Source organism: Taudactylus pleione, unplaced genomic scaffold (assembly GCF_031769625.1).
Source record: "Taudactylus pleione unplaced genomic scaffold, aTauple2 ptg000273l, whole genome shotgun sequence".
In the NCBI taxonomy this organism is placed as follows: Eukaryota; Metazoa; Chordata; class Amphibia; order Anura; family Myobatrachidae; genus Taudactylus; species Taudactylus pleione.
Window position 1 is genome coordinate 1,459,059 of NW_028284675.1, and position 18,396 is coordinate 1,477,454.

Genomic DNA, 18,396 nt, shown 5'->3' on the forward strand with positions numbered 1-18,396 from the left:
ACAGTTTATATTGAAATTTGCGCAGTTTAGTGTCTTAATGTACTCTGAAATTAAAACAAAGAATAAATAAACAATTGGAGATAAAAATGTATCTAAATTTGCAACCTTTTGCAGATATAATTCCTGTACACAAGCGTGGCATTTTTTCTAGAATGGAAATCAAATCTTGTTCAGTAACTTCTTCCCAACACTGTGGCAAAGGTTTCCACAATTTTTTTGGACTTGTAGCTTGCTTTGCTTTCACCTTTCTGTCCAGTTTATCCCAAACCAGACTGTGCTGACCATTCCATGATGTGAAGCCTACCGTCTTGTTCTTTTCCACAAAGGTAGTTGTTTTCCAAGAAGGAGTTTTTTGGGGGGTTATTATTTTGAACCCTTGACAAACTAGGTGTAGACCAAAGGGTTGCTTCAAAATGCTGTGGTAGCCCCTTTGGTTCAGTGTGACAGTCACTCTGTGTAAGTCACCCACTTGGAATACAGTAAAAAGCCTCAGGCCATCATGCTTCCTCCCCCATGTTTGACAGTTGATGTCACAGGGGTTTACTTATTAAGTGGTGCCTAAAAAAGGCACAGCTTCTCGGTTTGTTTAAACTATTGGGGTGTTTAGCTATTAAAAGCATTGCATTTTAAAAATTTTGGACTTAAACCTGCAAGGAAGAGAAGGCTTCTACATGCCGCTGCTTAGTAAATAAATCCTACACAATGAGGATCAATCTTTTCCCCTTCTCAACAGCATACAAAAACAGTGTGTGATAAACTAAAGATTTTACATAACACTTTCTCCCAGTCCTCAGTAGTCCACTGGCGGTGCTTCATGGCCCAGGCAGGGCTCTTTTTCATTACAGCTGTAAGATCTGTAACCCATTACTTGTTCTCCGAACAGTCCTTTTTTATAACTTCCGTTTTTACTAACCTAAACTTTTTTTAACAGCTTACATTTGGACCATTACAGGTTAATCACTAGACTGGAATTGATTACATTTCAATAAAAACTAGAATATGGGGGTGTTCTAAAAGTATTGACCAGTAGTATATTTGAAATACACACTCTATTTAAAAAAATTACAGATTCATAAACATAATAGTGGAATAATCTAATCAAGGTTCTATGGATGTCTGAAAAAAAAAAACGTTTGTTCATTAAAGAAAACTATATGTAAATAACTAAGATAAATATTTGACTTACTTGTTTGAAGTACTTCAATGAGAACTGATACATTGGATCTATTTCTGAGAGGCTAGCAATGACAAAGTATATGACGGATCCCTGGGTGGCGACCGTTCTGTACTTTTCACGTGCTGTGTTTATCTTTTCTTCTGTGGCTTCAGCTTCCTGCAATCTAGTTTTGATAGCACCTGAAGTTATCTAGAATCATGGGGATAACAGGTTACTTCAGCATTTTCCTCAAACTGTTGTTTTTCACATGCATAGTAACACAAATAAAAGGAATGTAACACTAAATACTGTTCTTTTCATTTGACAAGTGCAAATATTTTGGTATGAATGCATAAAAATATTCTTGTGTTTGACATAATTTGGGACAAGAATAGGAAGAGTTTAAAAACATGAAAGTGTACAGGTAAAAGCAAATACAACCCCTCTGTAGGTATTAGCTCTTAGCTTGCACAGTTGGTTGGCATGAAACTGTGGGGCCCATTTAACAATGATGCATAACCTCTTTAAAACTCACTAAAGGGATTATGTCCTCCTTTCTGTATTTACCAAACAGCGGTAATCTAAGATTACTGCTATTTGTCACTGTATTGCTCTTTAGATGACGAGAGCAATGCAATCCCAATTCGACTTGGCAGCAGCCATTTCGGCGTCAGTGAAGCCTTTCAGACAGTGCCGGCTCCCTGACGGGTTTCTATGTCATGCGCATGGCACAGAAACCCGTCGCTGGCAGGGATAGGCTGCCTGCAACAGTGCTGAAGACGCCGCTGAGAAGAGATCGTCGCTGGCAAGGGCGTATCTATAATGGGTGCAGGGTGTGCGGGGAACACGGGCCCCTGGGTCCAGGGGAGCCCCGCACCGCACACCCTGCACCCATAATATTACTTACCCCTCCAGAGTCCCACGTCTGCGCGGGGGTCCGGTGCTGTAAAACGACTGGAAAATGGCCGCGGCAGACATTTTCCCGTCGTTTGCACATGCGCAGTACAGGGAAAATGCCCGCCGTGCCATTTCACCGGTGACCTGTGCATTCATTAAAGACTCTGGGCACACTCTAGTTCCCAGAGTCTATAACTCCGGCGCTGGCCGCGCACAGCTCAGGGCGCGGCCAGCGCCGGGCGGAGAGGAGGGCCGGACGCCGGGCGGAGAGGAGGGGGCCCGTGTCAGAGGCTGCATATGGGCCCCCTCCTCTCTAGAAACGCCCCTGGTTGCTGGACCGCGCCAGACCTCAGTGGAGCAGTAAGTAATGATGAATACCAGTGGCATATTCCTTAGTATCTCTGCGATATTAAGCGAAATACGCCGATGGTATTCAGATTCATTGATAAATGGGGCCCTGGGTTTAGTATATACATTCCTCAGTTGTGGGCACAGTAAGGTAAAGGATTCTCTTCTACATTAATGAACTTACATTACTTAATACAGGTAAAACAAGTTAAATGCTTGATCTGGGTCTCAGATGTAGGCTGTTTTTTTATTACATATTTCATTATCAAGCACTTTGCCAAGCTGAATAATGATCTGAAACCAGGAACTACGGGCCTAATTAGGAGAATTTCCGCCATGACTGTGTCTTTGTACACAGCTACTGTGTCAAATTATGCAAATGTCATAGCAGAACGGACTTGTATTGAGGCGCCACTGGCATGCCTGCATTTTTGTCGCCACAAACGGTCTGTCTGCCAATCACTTTGCAAAACAATCCAAACTGTGAGCGACAATGGTAATCCATCAGAACGTATGCGCCGTGTGCAGTAATTAAAACATCAGCAATTTGCGAAAACATCAGCATTGCGTCCATCTCTGAATCAGGAACTATGTGTTTACGAAGTACAAATAAATCAATTTTCACATTAGACCAGTAGGTGATACATGCCTTAGGCAACGTGTACAATCAGGGGCGGTTTAAGAGAGGAGGGGGCCCATGTGCAGACTCTGTACAGGCCCCCTCCTCTCTGCAGTGCAATAGACTCTGGCATTTATTTTGCAGTTGCCTAATGTTTTGTCTACTGCGTATACGTCTGAGTCGCACTGCGCATGTGTCGCGATGGTCTTGCGAAGGCGGTCATAGTGCGCAATAGGAAGCAGAATGATTGACAGACAAGAGCAGTTTGTAGGAGGTAATAGGTGGGTGGCTAAAAAGCTGGAGCAATTACACATGGTCAGACAGTAGGTGGATGAACTGCTGACCTTTGATTCCTGAAGTGTATTAATGAGTTCTTCGTTATCCAGGATATTTCCTTCTGATGTAAACAGCAGCTTTAAGATACGATCTTCTATCGCTTTTAGTTGATTCTTGTCAGAATTTATTCTAACAATAAGCTGGTTTCTCTGCTCCTCTAGTTCTGGTCTCTCAATTCGTACAACATCACTGAAAGATATATATCTTCTTTATAGAATTGTTCATTTTCATGTAAATACATGTAGTGGATTCAGATACACAGGGCACATTATCCTGCTGAAAGAGGCCACTTCCATAAGGAAATACTGTTGCCATGAGGTGGTGTACTTGAGGCCTCGAAAAATAGACACAGCGCAGGCGAAAACGGGGTGTAACCTTGTGGGTAGGGAACGTAACCTCGCGGGTAGGGGGCGTAACCTCAGAGGTGGGGTGCGTGGCCTCACGGCCTGAACCCATATTGTAATCACTCCGGGGGGTGGGGTCTCAGAGGTTCAGACTGCCACACTGTGTCAGGAGCCGAGTGCTGCACGTAATGCTAAAGTGCAACACCCGGCTCCTGTCACTGAGGAGTCTGCACTTTGGTGTCTCCCTTCGGCGGGTAACACCTGGGAGCACCCCCCTTTTGACATCATTGCACTGCATACCAGGGACACCGAACAAGGCCGTTTTGGAGATGCTCTGACCCAGTAATCTAGCCATCAGAAATTGACCCTTGTCAGTGGTGCAACAGGGCTGCAGTGCGCCCCCTAAATGCATAACATTATGATGTAGCGCAGAGGGGGCAGGGTTGCACTGTCCAGAGCATCCTGAGGACACACTGAGCTGCTGTACAGACTGCAGGATGTGAGCCTGGAGCATCCTGGAGACACTGTAGCAGCGATAATGGCTGCAGAGTACCGTTCCAGACACATTGCTATCCAGAATAAAGGGTTGTGGGGCAGCGATGGTGCTCCTACAGGGTCCTCCGCTCTGTGCAACGGCATCACTCGAACACCCCTTAGTTACGGCACTGCTTGTCAAAGTTGCACAGATCCTTACACCTGCCCATTTTTCTTCTTCCAACACTTTGCCTTCAAGAACTGAGTGTTCAGTTGCTGCTTAACATATCCCACCCTCACCCGTTTGTTATATTAATATAATGGCTGATATATATATATATATATATATATATATATATATATATATATCCAACAAAATAGGGGGTATATTTACAAAAGTAAGAGTTTTTAAAAGTGGAGATGTTGCCCATGGCAACCAACCAGATTCTAGCTATTATCTGCTAGAACAGAGGTCCTCCAGCTGTTGTTGAACTACAAATCCCAACATGCCTTGCAACAGTTTTAGCATGGCTAAATAGCAAAACTGTTGCAAGGCATGCTGGGATGTGTTGTTCTACAACATCTGGGGAGCCGCTTATTGCCCACCCCTATTCTAGATGGTGCTAGATAAATGTTAATTAGAATCTAAAAACTCTCACTTTAGTAAATACTGTATACCCTAGGTATCTACAGATGTAAAGGGTTTCTTCAAAATTCTCATACATTTAAAATGGATTCTTTAAAATTGCTATGGTCAGAATTGTACAATATGATACAATAAGCATTGAACAATTTAATATTTATATACTAATTTACTGTTTAACATTTGTATTATTTGGAGAAATGCTATATTTTGTATGGTTAGTCGGAAATGAATTGCCCTTGTCCTTTACATTTAGAGGCTAAATAGCAAAATGTAACCTGAGCAGTTGATCCTCGAGGCCAGATCTGGTCACAGTGAAATTAATTACAGTAACTTTGATGCAAACCTAGACAAAAAAAGATAAGGATAAAGACAAACACATGAAGGAAACAAAATAAAAACTGAGGACAAAAATAACATGATGCATATTATTATAATTATGCATTATTGTGTAAATGAGAAATTTAAATAAACACACAAAAACATTTCACATAATATCCAATTTTCAACAATAACCACAATTAAAAACGAATTAAAAACAAAACACATTCAAAACTAAAAATGCAGTTTTGGATGAAAATAAGTGAGTAAAAGAAAGTATGAAAGCTTACGTACATGTGCTTATTATATTTGCTGGCAAAATAATTTAAGGGCTGATAAAAACCTTTACTAACTTTAGAACATGTTAATTTGAGATCCAATTGATTTTTACTAGTTATTGCCAGTATATCATAATACTGTCAGGACTTTGGTATGCTCATATGGAAGGCCATACAGCACCCTGTCCCCTTTATACAGTTCTCTTTGTCGCCTCCAATAACCCCCACTCCACCCCCGATTCTCGCCAGCACTTCACATTGCATACTTACAAGCTCGACTCCAGTCAGATATTGTACTTTCCTTGCTCCTCTCTGCTGAAAATGTCACAAGTCGTAACGGTGAATGGAGCAGAGATTGTAGGTAATCTTCAAGCACAGTCAGCTGTGTTGCCCCTCTCGACCTTGTGCCTAGGACAGCGACACCAGCTGCAACGCCCTTCATATGGTCCTGCGGTATGGTGTGCTACACTGTGCAATGTAGGTGTGACTAGTGGCTGTGATGTGTCACACGGAATGGGTTTGTAAGGCTGGCTGTTGGGATGCCTCCTGTCACAATAATGACAGTGGCATCCCGATGGTTGGTATCCCGACAGGGGTTGGGTAAGTATACTTACCCACCCCCCTTCTTCCCTTAACCCTCCCTTCTTGTAGCCTATCCCTAACCCTCTCCACCCCGCACCCTAACCCTCCCCGTTAGTTCCCATACCTAAGTCTCCCCCCTTCGTGCCTAACTCTAACCCTGCCCCCTTAATACCTATACCTAACCCCTACCCCAGTGGTGCCTGACCCCAACCTTCCCCCCTAGGGGTGCCTAAACCTAACCTCCCCCCAAAACACTAACCCCGCTAAATGACCTAAACCTAACTCTCCCCCCACCGCAGCTAACACTAAGGTCGTCCTGGCTTACCTTTGTTTGGAAACGCGTCCTCCTGGATTCCGGCATCGGGATTAAGATAGGCGTCGTTATTTTGACTCCTATCTTAACTCCCTTGTCAGGATTCCAGCGTCGGTATAGAGACCGGCAGCCTCGCGGCCACCAGTCTCTTAACTACATGTCGCGTCACACATCTGGGTCTTAGCTACACTTACCATGTTCAACAGTGCTGTCTCCCTGTGATCCATGAATCCCCTGGCTGTCTGCAACATGCCTGAGCACTGCATCATCAGATATAAACAGTCTGTCTACCTGGGTGCGGCCATATTGGATCCTGTCATGTGAACTCTCAGTCCTACCAGTTCTCAGCAGCTCACATGACCAGCTCAGCCTATGGACTCTGACAGCACCCTATTTAAACCAGCTCTGGTGTTCAGCCCATTGCCAGAACAAAGTGTTTCCTTCTGTGATCTCCTTGTACTCAGCACCATCCAGCAACAGTGCTCTGCAGTTTCTAGTCTCTGCAAGTACCCGTGTGCCTGTCTTCACCTCCTGCCTCCAGTGCGCCACTATTGCTCCAGTAGACTCTGGGCTTACTATCTGCTTTAGGTGTCCTGTCTACACTGCCAGTATCTTCTGCTATCCATAGAGGCCATCAGTTAACACACTATTCGGTTCGCTAGTGACAGGTTTCCCTGTTCTGGGTGTCTTTTTGCTTGTGCTGGCTCTGAGTCTCATAGGTTTCAGTTCCAGGTATGGGGTCAGGATGAGGTTCCAGGACTGTGCAGCTGAGGTCAATTGACAGTTCTGAGTTAATCAGTGGTGATTTCCACTCTGAGTTCAGATTCCAGGCCCAGTACAATATTGTTCTGAGTGTCTGCGGCGAGGTTACCTTAATTCCCAGTAGTGAATTCCAGCTCCATGTGCCTTGGTTGAGGTCATAGGGTTGAGTTTGTCATGATCGGTCAAGTTCTACAGTATATCAAGGCACAGCTCCTGACCAAAGGATTCCATCCGAACCGCTAGTGTTCTCTGGCTATCTGTATTCACTCATGAACAAGAATCTCATAAAGACTTCTCGTTTCACCTATGCTGCAATCAGGCCCAAGGGTCCCGAGACGGATCATCATACCCTTACAACCATGACATAATGGACATAAAATGCCAAAGGTTGTGTATCTACTGGCTGCATATGACAAATATGGAAGAAAGAGGGGTGCATTTCCACTTTTCCTTATATATTTGCTAAAAGATGGTCACCTTCTCTCTGGTGCCTCACCGCCCCTCTGTACCTAAATCATTTGTCACTTCTGCTCCTTTCTTGATAAAAGATGCATCATACAGAAAATCTAACTATTAAATATGGTGCCGCTCTGCTCCATTAAAAGATGGAGCCCTTGGGTGTATTTAGAATATCATCCATCCACAAATAAAACATAGGCCCATATTCAATTAGAGGTGAAAAGCTGCGATCGGCGAAAAGATTTCACCGATGTGCGTTTTTTGTCTTTTTCCAAAGTATCGCCCTATTCAATTCCAGGACGTTTTCGTCTAGGCGATAACTCCATAGGCAAAAGCAGGAGAAAAAGTTTCTCTACCCAAAGGTAGGAGAAAAGAAGTGCAAAATTCATATTTTGGGGTACAAATGTGGGGACTTGGTTCAGAACCCTTTGGATACCCCCCCCCCTAATGACTAATTAGGAAAACAAAATTAAAAAATTATCTTAATTCACCTCAAAAAAGTCATCTCATTTTTGGGGTGAAAATGAATGAAAAAAGTATTGGAAAATGGGTCTAAAGAACTGGGACAGGTATTTTGGGGTGCTGTATGGATGGGGCAGGTATTTTTAGGATTGCAGGTGTACTTTAATATTTTTTAAAATCTGCACTTTATAGACACAAAAATATACTAGTACCCATTTTAATGTACCCCCAATTTAACTACAGCAATATTTTTTTCCCAAAAAAATTGCTTACCATATTTTTTCCACACTTATGCAAATATGCATATAACAGCCCTTTGACTCAATTTAAATACCTTATTTACTTTTATTAGGGTTATTAATACACTTCTATATTGATTCCCAGTATCAGTCATGCTTATAAGGAAGTACAGACTGCTTTCCCCCCAAAAAAGCTGTCCTTTTCGCTAGTTTTGCTATCCGCTACATTTGCACATATGCTTTTTTGCCTGTTTTGCAATTGAATAGGATGAAAAGCGGGGACGCGCATTGAGAAAGCACGCAAAAACTTAGCTTTAAAAGAGGCAAAAACATTGTGCTTTCTCGGCTTTTCGCGGCTAATTAAATCCGGCCCTAACCTGGAGTTCTGAAAGCATTAAAAATAAATAATAAATGTATTTATGAACCCCCCTCACAAAAAAAAAGCTTTACGCAAACAAAAATATTTCCTATGCAGAGCATATTGTATGTGTTATAATATGTATGTATTGGGTCATCAGCAATGTTTGTCAGCAGCTGCAAACAGAGATGACCAGTTCTATTGTGTGTTTCATGGACAATCCATTAAAATGCATTGACTGGGGTTTTTATCTCTGATTGTTAACATTTTCATGACCATGCATTTATGTTACTAACTCTGACAGCTACAGTAAAACTCAAACTCTACTTATTAGTAAAACAGTCCATAATCACTTTGCATTCTACAACAGGTAATTCACATTTATTGGAGCTGCCAAGCATCGGAAAGTTCTAATTTATCTTTACAAACTTTTCACTCAGCCACATTAAACATTTGTATACCAGCAAGTATAACACTGCTAAAAAGGTCAGAATAGCTATTCAGAAAAAATATGAGCTTACAAATATAACAATTTGAGAGCTCAGTGGAGCAATAAATGCTGCAGGCAGCTAAATACCTATAATAATCTTTCAAATCAATAACCTTTAATAACACTGACTAGATGATTATGTGCAAAATGCAACTGTGGCTCCACAAGCTGGGAACAAGATTCATTTTATTTTTATTTCAAAGTCTTCATATGTTTATTTTAGCAAATGCTATGCAAGCGCACAGGCTTGACAAAACTATTAGTATTACTATAGCAACAACATATTCGGCAGGCGATCTAAAAATATGTGGATGGTGGAGTGTGCTTGCTTTGGTAGGAGTAATAATTGAGCTTAAGGGCCCCATACATCAGGCGGCCGTTTCACTGATTTCCCGATGAGACTGGTACCGCCGATCCACCGGTCAGAAATCCCGATCAGCGGCCATCAATGATCGCTGGTCCATCTGGGAATTGGTGAAATTCTTCATGTTACAAATCCCAGATTTGCTGATTACGATCATATTTTGATCATGATTGACAAATTAGGGAAATCCAACATGTTGGAATTCACAGATGTCCCGACCCTGGCATCTGTGGATCAGGAATTTGGCCTAATCCATCGCTGATGTAAGGGGGTCTTTAGTATACACTTTTAATGGTTGTCTCAGACTAAAATGTGGGGGAAAAGGTTCGAGAGAGTAATAACATGAGTATTAAGGGGTCTATTCATTGTGTTAATTATCGGGGTCCGAACGGATCCCGATAATTAGCATACTAACTCGACGCAAGCACCGGAGTAATTCATCATTGATCTGCCGCGGAGACAGCTGATCCGAAAATCAGCTGTCTCCTCGAAGCACTTCGCTGCTCCTTTTGGTTCAGTGAGACTAGTGGCCATACGTGACCTACAGATCATACATGCGCACAGAAGCCCCGGCGTCCAGCAGAAAGATCCCTCTTCGCAACCCTGGACTGCTTCCCATAGGGAAGGAGCGGATTGTGAGCTGCAAGCAGGAGAAAACCCATTTGAAAATGACGAATGCTCCCGCAGTCAAGCTCCGAATATAATGTATTTTCGGAGTTTGATGAATTCTGGGCCTGATTCAGGCCTGCTCGTGAGCGCTATGCGCTCGCAAGCGGGTCGATGATGGAGCCGGCTCCGTCGTGCGCATGTGCGAGACTTTGGTAGCGAGGGGCACTCCGTCGCTCCGGGACTCGTACCAAAGGGGGCGTGCTGTCGATGTTGAGTGACAGCACACCCCCTTTGGTGGGCGGGCCAGGGGCGTGGCTGCCCAGACGGAGGCGTTCCCATGGGAACGCCTACCATCTGGGGCCGGCCCCACAGACATCACAAGTGATGTCAGTGGGAATGCTTTTGGCTCTGGTGGAGCCGAAAGCACTCTAGGGCTTGCGGCAACGAGACCCTACCACAAGGGACTCGTCGCAAGCCCGATGGTCGCAATGGTCTTGACCATTGCGACCATCTTCCTGGCCGCTCGCTATAGCTGTGGGTGGTAACCCACAGCTATGCGAGCGGCCGGGAGGCCGCTCTGAAAAACAGGAAGGACGGCCCTGATTCAGAGCGAGCACTCTGTCAGAGCGTCCAGCTCTGAATCAGGCCCTCTGTCCTCATACTAGTGTATGGGGACAGTGGGCTATTCTGGGAGAGAAAGGTAAGCAGGAGAAATCTGTGATATGTCCTGTTTTACCTTATTGAAAAATGACCCGGACACTTAATTTCTATAATTGCTTTCACCTGCTTTTGTAGAAATTAAGTGATGATAAATAGACCCCCAGATGACAAAAGTAATAATTATAATTTTTATATTGTGTGTGTGTGTGATATATATAAAAAAGTGCATTGCATCTGTTTTTCAATTCACTTGCTTTACACACTAGGAAACAAGGGGAAATATTTTTATGTGCTGTAGCCAGTTGCTGAGCAATATTGTACTTTGATAAGGCGCTGAGCGCATTCACCATTCAAACAACTGAAATAGGAAGATACAGTGATACAACTGAATGTGTTTCTGTAGCCGAGGTGATGTTTACAGGCTGGTTGATACCATATACAATAATAATATAAACTTTCACACATGAATTAGACTGAAATACAACTTCATTACTATCTCCAGGTATGTCATGAAATAGTCATGCTGAAACAACTTTCATGCATTACATATAAATTTAGTTTTTTACATAAAATGGAGGGGTAAGCAACGGGGAAAAAGTAAGATATGCTTCTTCTAATTCAGGAGCTATAGAACTAAGGGCCTAATTCAGAGCCGCTTGCTCTGACAGAGCGTTCGCTTTGAATCAGGGCCGGGCTTTTTTTTTTTTGGAGCGGCCTCTTGGCAAGCGGCCATGATGATGGTCGCGATGGTCAAGACCATCGCGACCATCGGGCTTGCGACGAGACCCTTGTGGTAGGGTCTCGTTCATCGCAAGCCACAGAGAGCTTTCGGCTCTAACAGAGCCGGAAGCTCTCCACTGACATCACTTGTGATGTCAGTAGGACCGCCCCCAAATGGCAGGCATTCTCATGGGAACGCCTCCGTTTGGGCAGCCATCCCCCCCGGCCCGCCCTCCAAAGGGGGCGAGCTGTCACTCAACATCGACAGCTCGCCCCCTTTGGTGCGAGACCCAGAGCGATGGATTGCCCATCGCTAGCCGGGTATCGCGCATGCGCACGACGGAGCCGGCTCCGTCGTGTGCATGCGCTGTGAGCCACCATCGACCCAGTTGTGAGCGCTCAGCGCTTGCGACCGGGTCTGAATCAGGCAGCGAAAAGTTGTTATCGGCGTATCGCCGATGATGTCATTTTCACCGTTTTCTCTTTTCCCCATATTCAATTTCAAAGACTTGCGAAAAGTCTTTGGCAAAAACTGGGGATGACTTTTCACCATAGAATAGGTGGCGATAAAAAGTGCAGAATTGGTGTATTGAGGTACAAAGTAAAAAAAAGTACCCTGCACCCCTTGCAATGTCCCCTAAAGGTATTCTGTGTAAAAACAAAATAAAAAAGTTCAACAGGATACTCCAAAAAATGTACTTTCGTTTTGGGGGCAGAAAAAAAAAAGGGGGTACAAACTTATAAACTAGCGAAATAGACTCAGGGGGAGTCCCCAAGTATGCAGCAGATGTTTTTTAGAATGCAGTTGGTTGCGGACAGTGGATTTTTAATGATTTTTAAAAGTTCACTCTAGGGAGTTAAGAATAAACTTGCACCCATTTTCATGTACCCCAAATTTGATGGGACTAGTTATTTTTTTTTAAATGTTGCTAAATGCTATTCTTCACCACTTTTTAAAACCTGTAGAAACCGTTTAAAAACCCTAAATACCTTTAGCAGGGCTTTTCGGGGGTACCCATAGTGATCCCAAATGTTAGTACATCTTTTGGGGGGTCACAGGCTGATTTCCCCAAAAGTGACAGGACTTTTCGCTACTACCTTTCCGTCGGGTCCAATGGCAAACACAGGATTTCTAGAGGGGGTTTTTCCAAATGCTTGATTTTAGAGCGAGTGTGGCCAGTCCATGAAGAGGGCAGAATTAGTACTTATCCAGCTTTTAATATGCGTCATACAATGTGATATATGTCATAATTCCAGCATATACAGGATCATAGTAAGTCATTTGATGCGGCAGTAAGCCATCCTGCCTGAGCTGAATGTTTTTATTTTAGATGTGAGCACCATTCCAGAGCATTGGAGCAAGTACGGGAGCCTGGAGGAGCAGGGGAAGAACCTAGCACTTATCTGGACATATACCGTCGGGTGCATAAATATTGGGACATTGACAGAATTTTCATATTTTGGTCTCTATTCACCACCACAATGGCTTTGAAATGAAACAAACAAGATGTGCTTTAATTGCAGACTTTCAGATTTAATTTGAGGGTAATTACATCCAAATCAGGTGAACATTGTAGGAATTACAACGGTTTCTATATGTGCCTCCCACTTTTTAAGGGGCCAAAAGTAATGGGACTATCAACTCAAAAGTTATTTCATGGACAGATGTGGGCTATTCCCTCGTTATTTCATTATCAATTAAGCAGGTAAAAGGTCTGGAGTTGATTCTAGGTGTGACATTTGCATTTGGAATCAGTTGCTGTCGACTTGCAATATGAGATCCAAAGAGCTGTCACTATCAGTGAAGCAAGCCATCATTAGGCTGAAAAATCAAAACAAACCCATCAGAGATATAGCAAAAACATTAGGTGTGGCCAAATCAACTGTTTGGAACATTCTTAAAAAGAAAGAATGCACCGGAGAGCTCAGCAACACCAAAAGACCCGGAAGACCACGGAAAACAACTGTGGTGGATGACAGAAGAATTATTTCCCTGGTCAAGAAAACCCCCTTCACAACAGTTGGCCAAATCAAGAACACTCTCCAGGAGGTAGATGTATATGTGTCAAAGTCAACAATCAAGAGAAGACTTCACAAGAGTGAATATAGAGGGTTCACCACAAGATGTAAACCATTGGTGAGCCATAAAAACAGGAAGACCAGATCAGAGTTTGCCAAACAACATCTAAAAAAGCCATTACAGTTCTGGAACAACATCCTATGGACAGATGAGACAAAGATCAACTTGTACCAGAGTGATGGGAAGTGAAGAGTATGGAGAAGGAAAGGAACTGCTCATGATCCAAAACATACCAACTCATCAGTGAAGCAAGCATGGAGGTGTTAGTGTCATGGCATGGGCATGTATGGCTGCCAATTGAACTGGTTCCCTTGTATTTATTGATGATGTGACTGCTGACAAAATCAGCAGAATTAATTCAGAAGTGTTTCGAGCAATATTATATGCTCATATTCAGTCAAATGCTTCAGAACTCATTGGACGGCGCTTCACAGTGCAGATGGACAATGACCTGAAGCATACTGCAAAAGCAACCAAAGAGTTTTTAAAACTAAAAAGTGGAATGTTATGCAATGGCCAAGTCAATCCCCTAACCTGAATCCGATTGAGCATGCATTTCACTTGATGAAGACAAAACTAAAGGGAAAATGCCCCAAGAACAAGCAGGAACTGAAGACATTTGCAGTAGAGACCTGGCAGAGCATCACCAGCCATGAAACCCAGCGTCTGGTGATGTCTATGCGTTCCAGACTTCAGGCTGTAATTGCCTGCAAAGGACTTGCAACAAAGTATTAAAAAGTGAAAGTTAAATTTAGGATTGTTTAGTTTGTCCCATTACTTTTGGCCCCTTAAAAAGTGGGAGGCACATATAGAAACCGTTGTAATTCCTACACCGTTCACCTGATTTGGATGTAATTACCCTCAAATTAAATCTGAAAGTCTGCAGTTAAAGCACATCTTGTTTGTTTCATTTCAAAGCCATTGTGTTGGTGAATAGAGGCCAAAATCTGAAAATTCTGTCAATGTCCCAATATTTATGCACCTAACTGTATGTACATATTGGGCTCTATAGCAGTGCATCCCTAACAGTGCATGTTTTCCAGATCTCCTAGTTGGTGCACAGGTTATTTATTACTGGCTGATACATGTTAAAAGATCCACAGGTGGTGCTAATTATTTCATTTGTGATACTGAGAAGAACATGTAACACTAGTAACATTCTATTATTTTACTATTTCTACTGTGGTCATGGTATGTACTGGGGAGGGGGGTTTCCAGGCAGACGGAAACCCCCCCTGCCTTTGCCTATGGGGTCCCGTTTTCGCAGATTCCAAATTGAATAGGGGATACACGGGCACGCGCCCGATACTTTATCCCCAACAAAACCTCCAATGACGCGGAAAGTCCGGATTTTTCACCTCTAATTGAATATGGCCCTAAGGCTGCACAGCAATACCCACCATCTTGGGCACAGCTAAGAGATTAGCTCGCTGATATGTTCTGCCGGCAGTCAAGCACAGATGCATGGAAAGGCATTTGTTATGCTTTGTACAGTATGTATTTAAATACTGATCAAAAAATCTTCATCTTCCCATATGGGAATGATGTGTCATGATAACCTGGCTACATTGTGGTACTTCTCTATTACTACCAATGAATGATATATATATATATTTTTTATAATAATTCTTTATTTGAAGCTGTCAGTCAAAAATACAGAAGGAAAAACAGTTACACCATGGTACATACAAAGGAAGGGAAATAGTACAGGCTTCAAATATCACAGCTTAATCCGGTCCAATGTGGGAACAGAAAGTGAAGAGGACACGGATAAATATCATGGGACAAAAACAGGTGACCGAATTTTGGTGTAAATGAAAAGTTAAGAAACAACAATTGAAATACCAACAGTTATAAGGGGACTGAAGGTAGGAAATGGGAGAGGGACGGTAAAAGAGTGGGGGATAACCACAACCACAGTCTGTCGAGATATTGATAGTATCGGTGGAAGTAGTGCAAGATGGGGGGAATTGTGCATGTTGCCCATGGGTCCCGCAGGTTGTTAGCACTCAGGGTACTGGAGGGCGGGAGTCTGCGTTCTGCAGAGAGCCTGGGAGCCCAGACTTCAATTAAAGCATGGTCCCTGTCATGAAGATAATACATTATGTCCGTCATAGCATCCATGTGGGGTAAAGGGGGGGGTTGTCCAGCTGAGGGCCAGCAGGAATTTAGCCGCTGACAGGATGTGCGTGAGTAATTTTCTTATTTATTAAAATCTGGAGGGGGGTAGTATAACAAGAAAACCCAAGGATCCTTTGTTACCGGAGAATCTAAGAGAGAGTTAAGTAGACTTTGAACTGCATCCCAAAACAGGATAATATTCGGGTATGTCCACCAGGTATCTAGCATAGTGCCAATAAGCAGGAAGATTTTGTTAAGTCCCACAGGAATATAATACCAACTGTAGTAAATTTTAGATGAGGTTTCTTTAATTTTAGTATAAATGGAGCATTTGGGCGGGCGTGGCGTGGAGTAGCATGGCGTAGGCAGCTTTTTGCCAGCTCTCCCGCGAATATCCTGATATCCATCCTGTTCATTAGGCAGTTTCTCCATTGGTGTACCTGTACTGGTGGGGCATCCCCTCCTGCTTCCCTGGAGTGCTGCGGTGGGCTGTCTGCACGTTCTGTCTCTGCTGTTTCCCCTGTATCTAAGTGGCCGGGTTCTCTGCCTCTCTCTAGCCTGGAGTCCCCGCTGGCTCCCGCGGCTGATTACTTACCTGCAAGTCTCCGAGTCGTGGGCTGCATTCTCCGGTGCCCTGGGAGTGACTCCTGCTGGCTCCCTGCGCTTTGGCTCCTGTCTGTGAGCTCCGGTGTCTGGGTGCGCTGTGTGCTAGCCACCACCATCTTGACGCTGGGCTCCTTGCCGGGTCTCCCTGCTGTTCTGCTGCTCCTGTGCTTCCTCTCTGGCTGTTCCATCTGCTCCGGCTCCTGGACTTTTTTGCCCCCCCTGCTGTATACTACCTGCAGTGCCTCCTCATCCTGGGTCGGCTTAAACGTCCTTCTTCAACTTCTGGCTGCCATTTAGTGTGGATCTGTACCTGCTGGTTACAGTGCCTGTGCATTTCTCTGGGGATCCGAGCCTGTAATTCTCTCTGCTGACAGCTTCCAGCAGCAGTAGCCATTTTGGAAATAAGATTCTGTGTTCTGCATCCTGGTCATTTCATCATCCCTGCAGTCTGCTAAATTTCTACTGACAGACCCTGCTCTGCTACATTGTTTCCTGTTTTAGCAGTCATCTGATTTTCACTCCTGCTTGCTCCTGGTGGATTGGTGGCTCCTGTTGTCCGTTCCATATACTACACCTGCTTAAAGTGAATTTATAGTTCTCTGTGGCTATGGATAACTCACTGCAACAAATCCTTCAGTCTATTACTGCTTCTACTCAGCGGCTTCTCAATAAGTTTGATGATATTAAGGCGGAAATCCTTTCTCCCTGTGGTATCTCTTGGAAGTATTGTGATGGAGTGGTGCAGGATATACGTTCACTTTCTGAGTCTGCGGCCCTCACGGTTTCTGCAACTGACTGTTTTCTGAATTCATACATTCCAATGGATGTGATCGTACCCAAGTTTGTACACTATTTTATTCCTGAGTGTTTCAATATAGTTGTGGTCCTTCAAAAGACTCAGGGGGTCATTCAGACCCGGTCGTTAGCGCCGATGCGCTCGGACCGGGTCGATGGCCCCCCACAGAGCATGCGCACGACGGCGCCGTCGTGCGCATGCGTGAGACCCGCTACGACCGACAGCGCCTATCGTAGCGGGTCTCGATCCAAAGGGGGCGAGCTGTCGATGTTGATTGACAGCTCGCCCCGTTTGGAAGGCGGGCCGGGGGATGGCAGCCCAAACGGGGGCGTTCCCATGGGAACGCCTACCGTTTGGGGGCGGCCCCACTGACATCACTAGTGATGTCAGTGGAGAGCTTCCGGCTCAGACAGAGCCGAAAGCTCTCCGGGGCTTACGACAAGGGAGACCCTACCCTAGGGTCTCGTCGTAAGCCCCGACCTTAGGCGGTCGTAAGGCTGTGGGTTTTAACCCACAGCCTTACCACCGCAAAGGAGGACGTCTTGAAAATTCAAGACGTCCTCCCCTCATTCAGACCGACCGCACGCTCTGTGCGACCGGCTCTGAATGAGGTTCTCATTCTCAAATCCTGTTAGGTGTCCAGAGACTGCGAGATTTGTCATTTCAGTACCCTATGTACGCTCCTGCTAATCCTCAAATGAGCTCGGACGGGAATGTCTCATTAATTTCATCCTTTCAAGGGGCTGAGGCTGGCCAGATTAGTGTGTTGAAGCCTACCATTATGCCTAGTACATTGAGATGCTTTCTCTTCCCCTTTCGCTTACCACTGTGTCTTTGTATTTTTTTAATTTTTCTGTTTTCTTTTATTTTCTGTGCTCTATATGTTTGTAATTTGCAAAATATGTTGTAAGGGAGGAACTCCATTTCCGTATAATGCGGGAAAGCTGAGCTTAGTCTAGCTTAGGGCCATTACGTTTATTGCCCTGGTCATTTATGTGGTCTTTAAAATCCTTTATATGGGTTGGGGGGATTTAGGTAGTGTTTAGTGTAGCTTAGGGGGTTAGGGAGGGTATTTTCTACTTAGGGATCCAAGTATGCCTGGGTTGGGGTTAGGCCATACAGGGTGGGGGGTTATGGGGTGGTTTGATTTATTTTTTTCATTTATTTTATGTATTCTATGATTTTTATATTAAGTTTGGTAATGTCGGGGTATCTGTACTATTTGTTATCATATTTGTATACTATACTTCTTTTATCAACGGATCTACAGACCTGAATGGCGCCTTCATGTAGTTTTTGCTTATATTGTGTGTTGAGAAGTATTCAATATATCCTGTTATGTATGTTCCATATTCTATT

The 18,396-nt window shown here is 44.0% G+C and overlaps 1 protein-coding gene across 2 annotated transcripts in view; it reads right to left on the minus strand.

Moving 5' to 3' along the window:
- DNAH6 (dynein axonemal heavy chain 6) overlaps positions 1-18,396 on the minus strand; it is a 342,820-nt gene that overhangs the window by 75,270 nt on the left and 249,154 nt on the right. For both annotated transcript variants that reach the window (XM_088481442.1, XM_088481443.1), the window contains exons 57-59: positions 5,096-5,163; positions 3,365-3,545; positions 1,187-1,366 (exon numbers count right to left, since the gene is read on the minus strand). In XM_088481442.1, the coding sequence (XP_088337568.1) occupies positions 1,187-1,366; positions 3,365-3,545; positions 5,096-5,163 (429 nt within the window). The remainder of the gene's footprint in view (positions 1-1,186; positions 1,367-3,364; positions 3,546-5,095; positions 5,164-18,396) is intronic.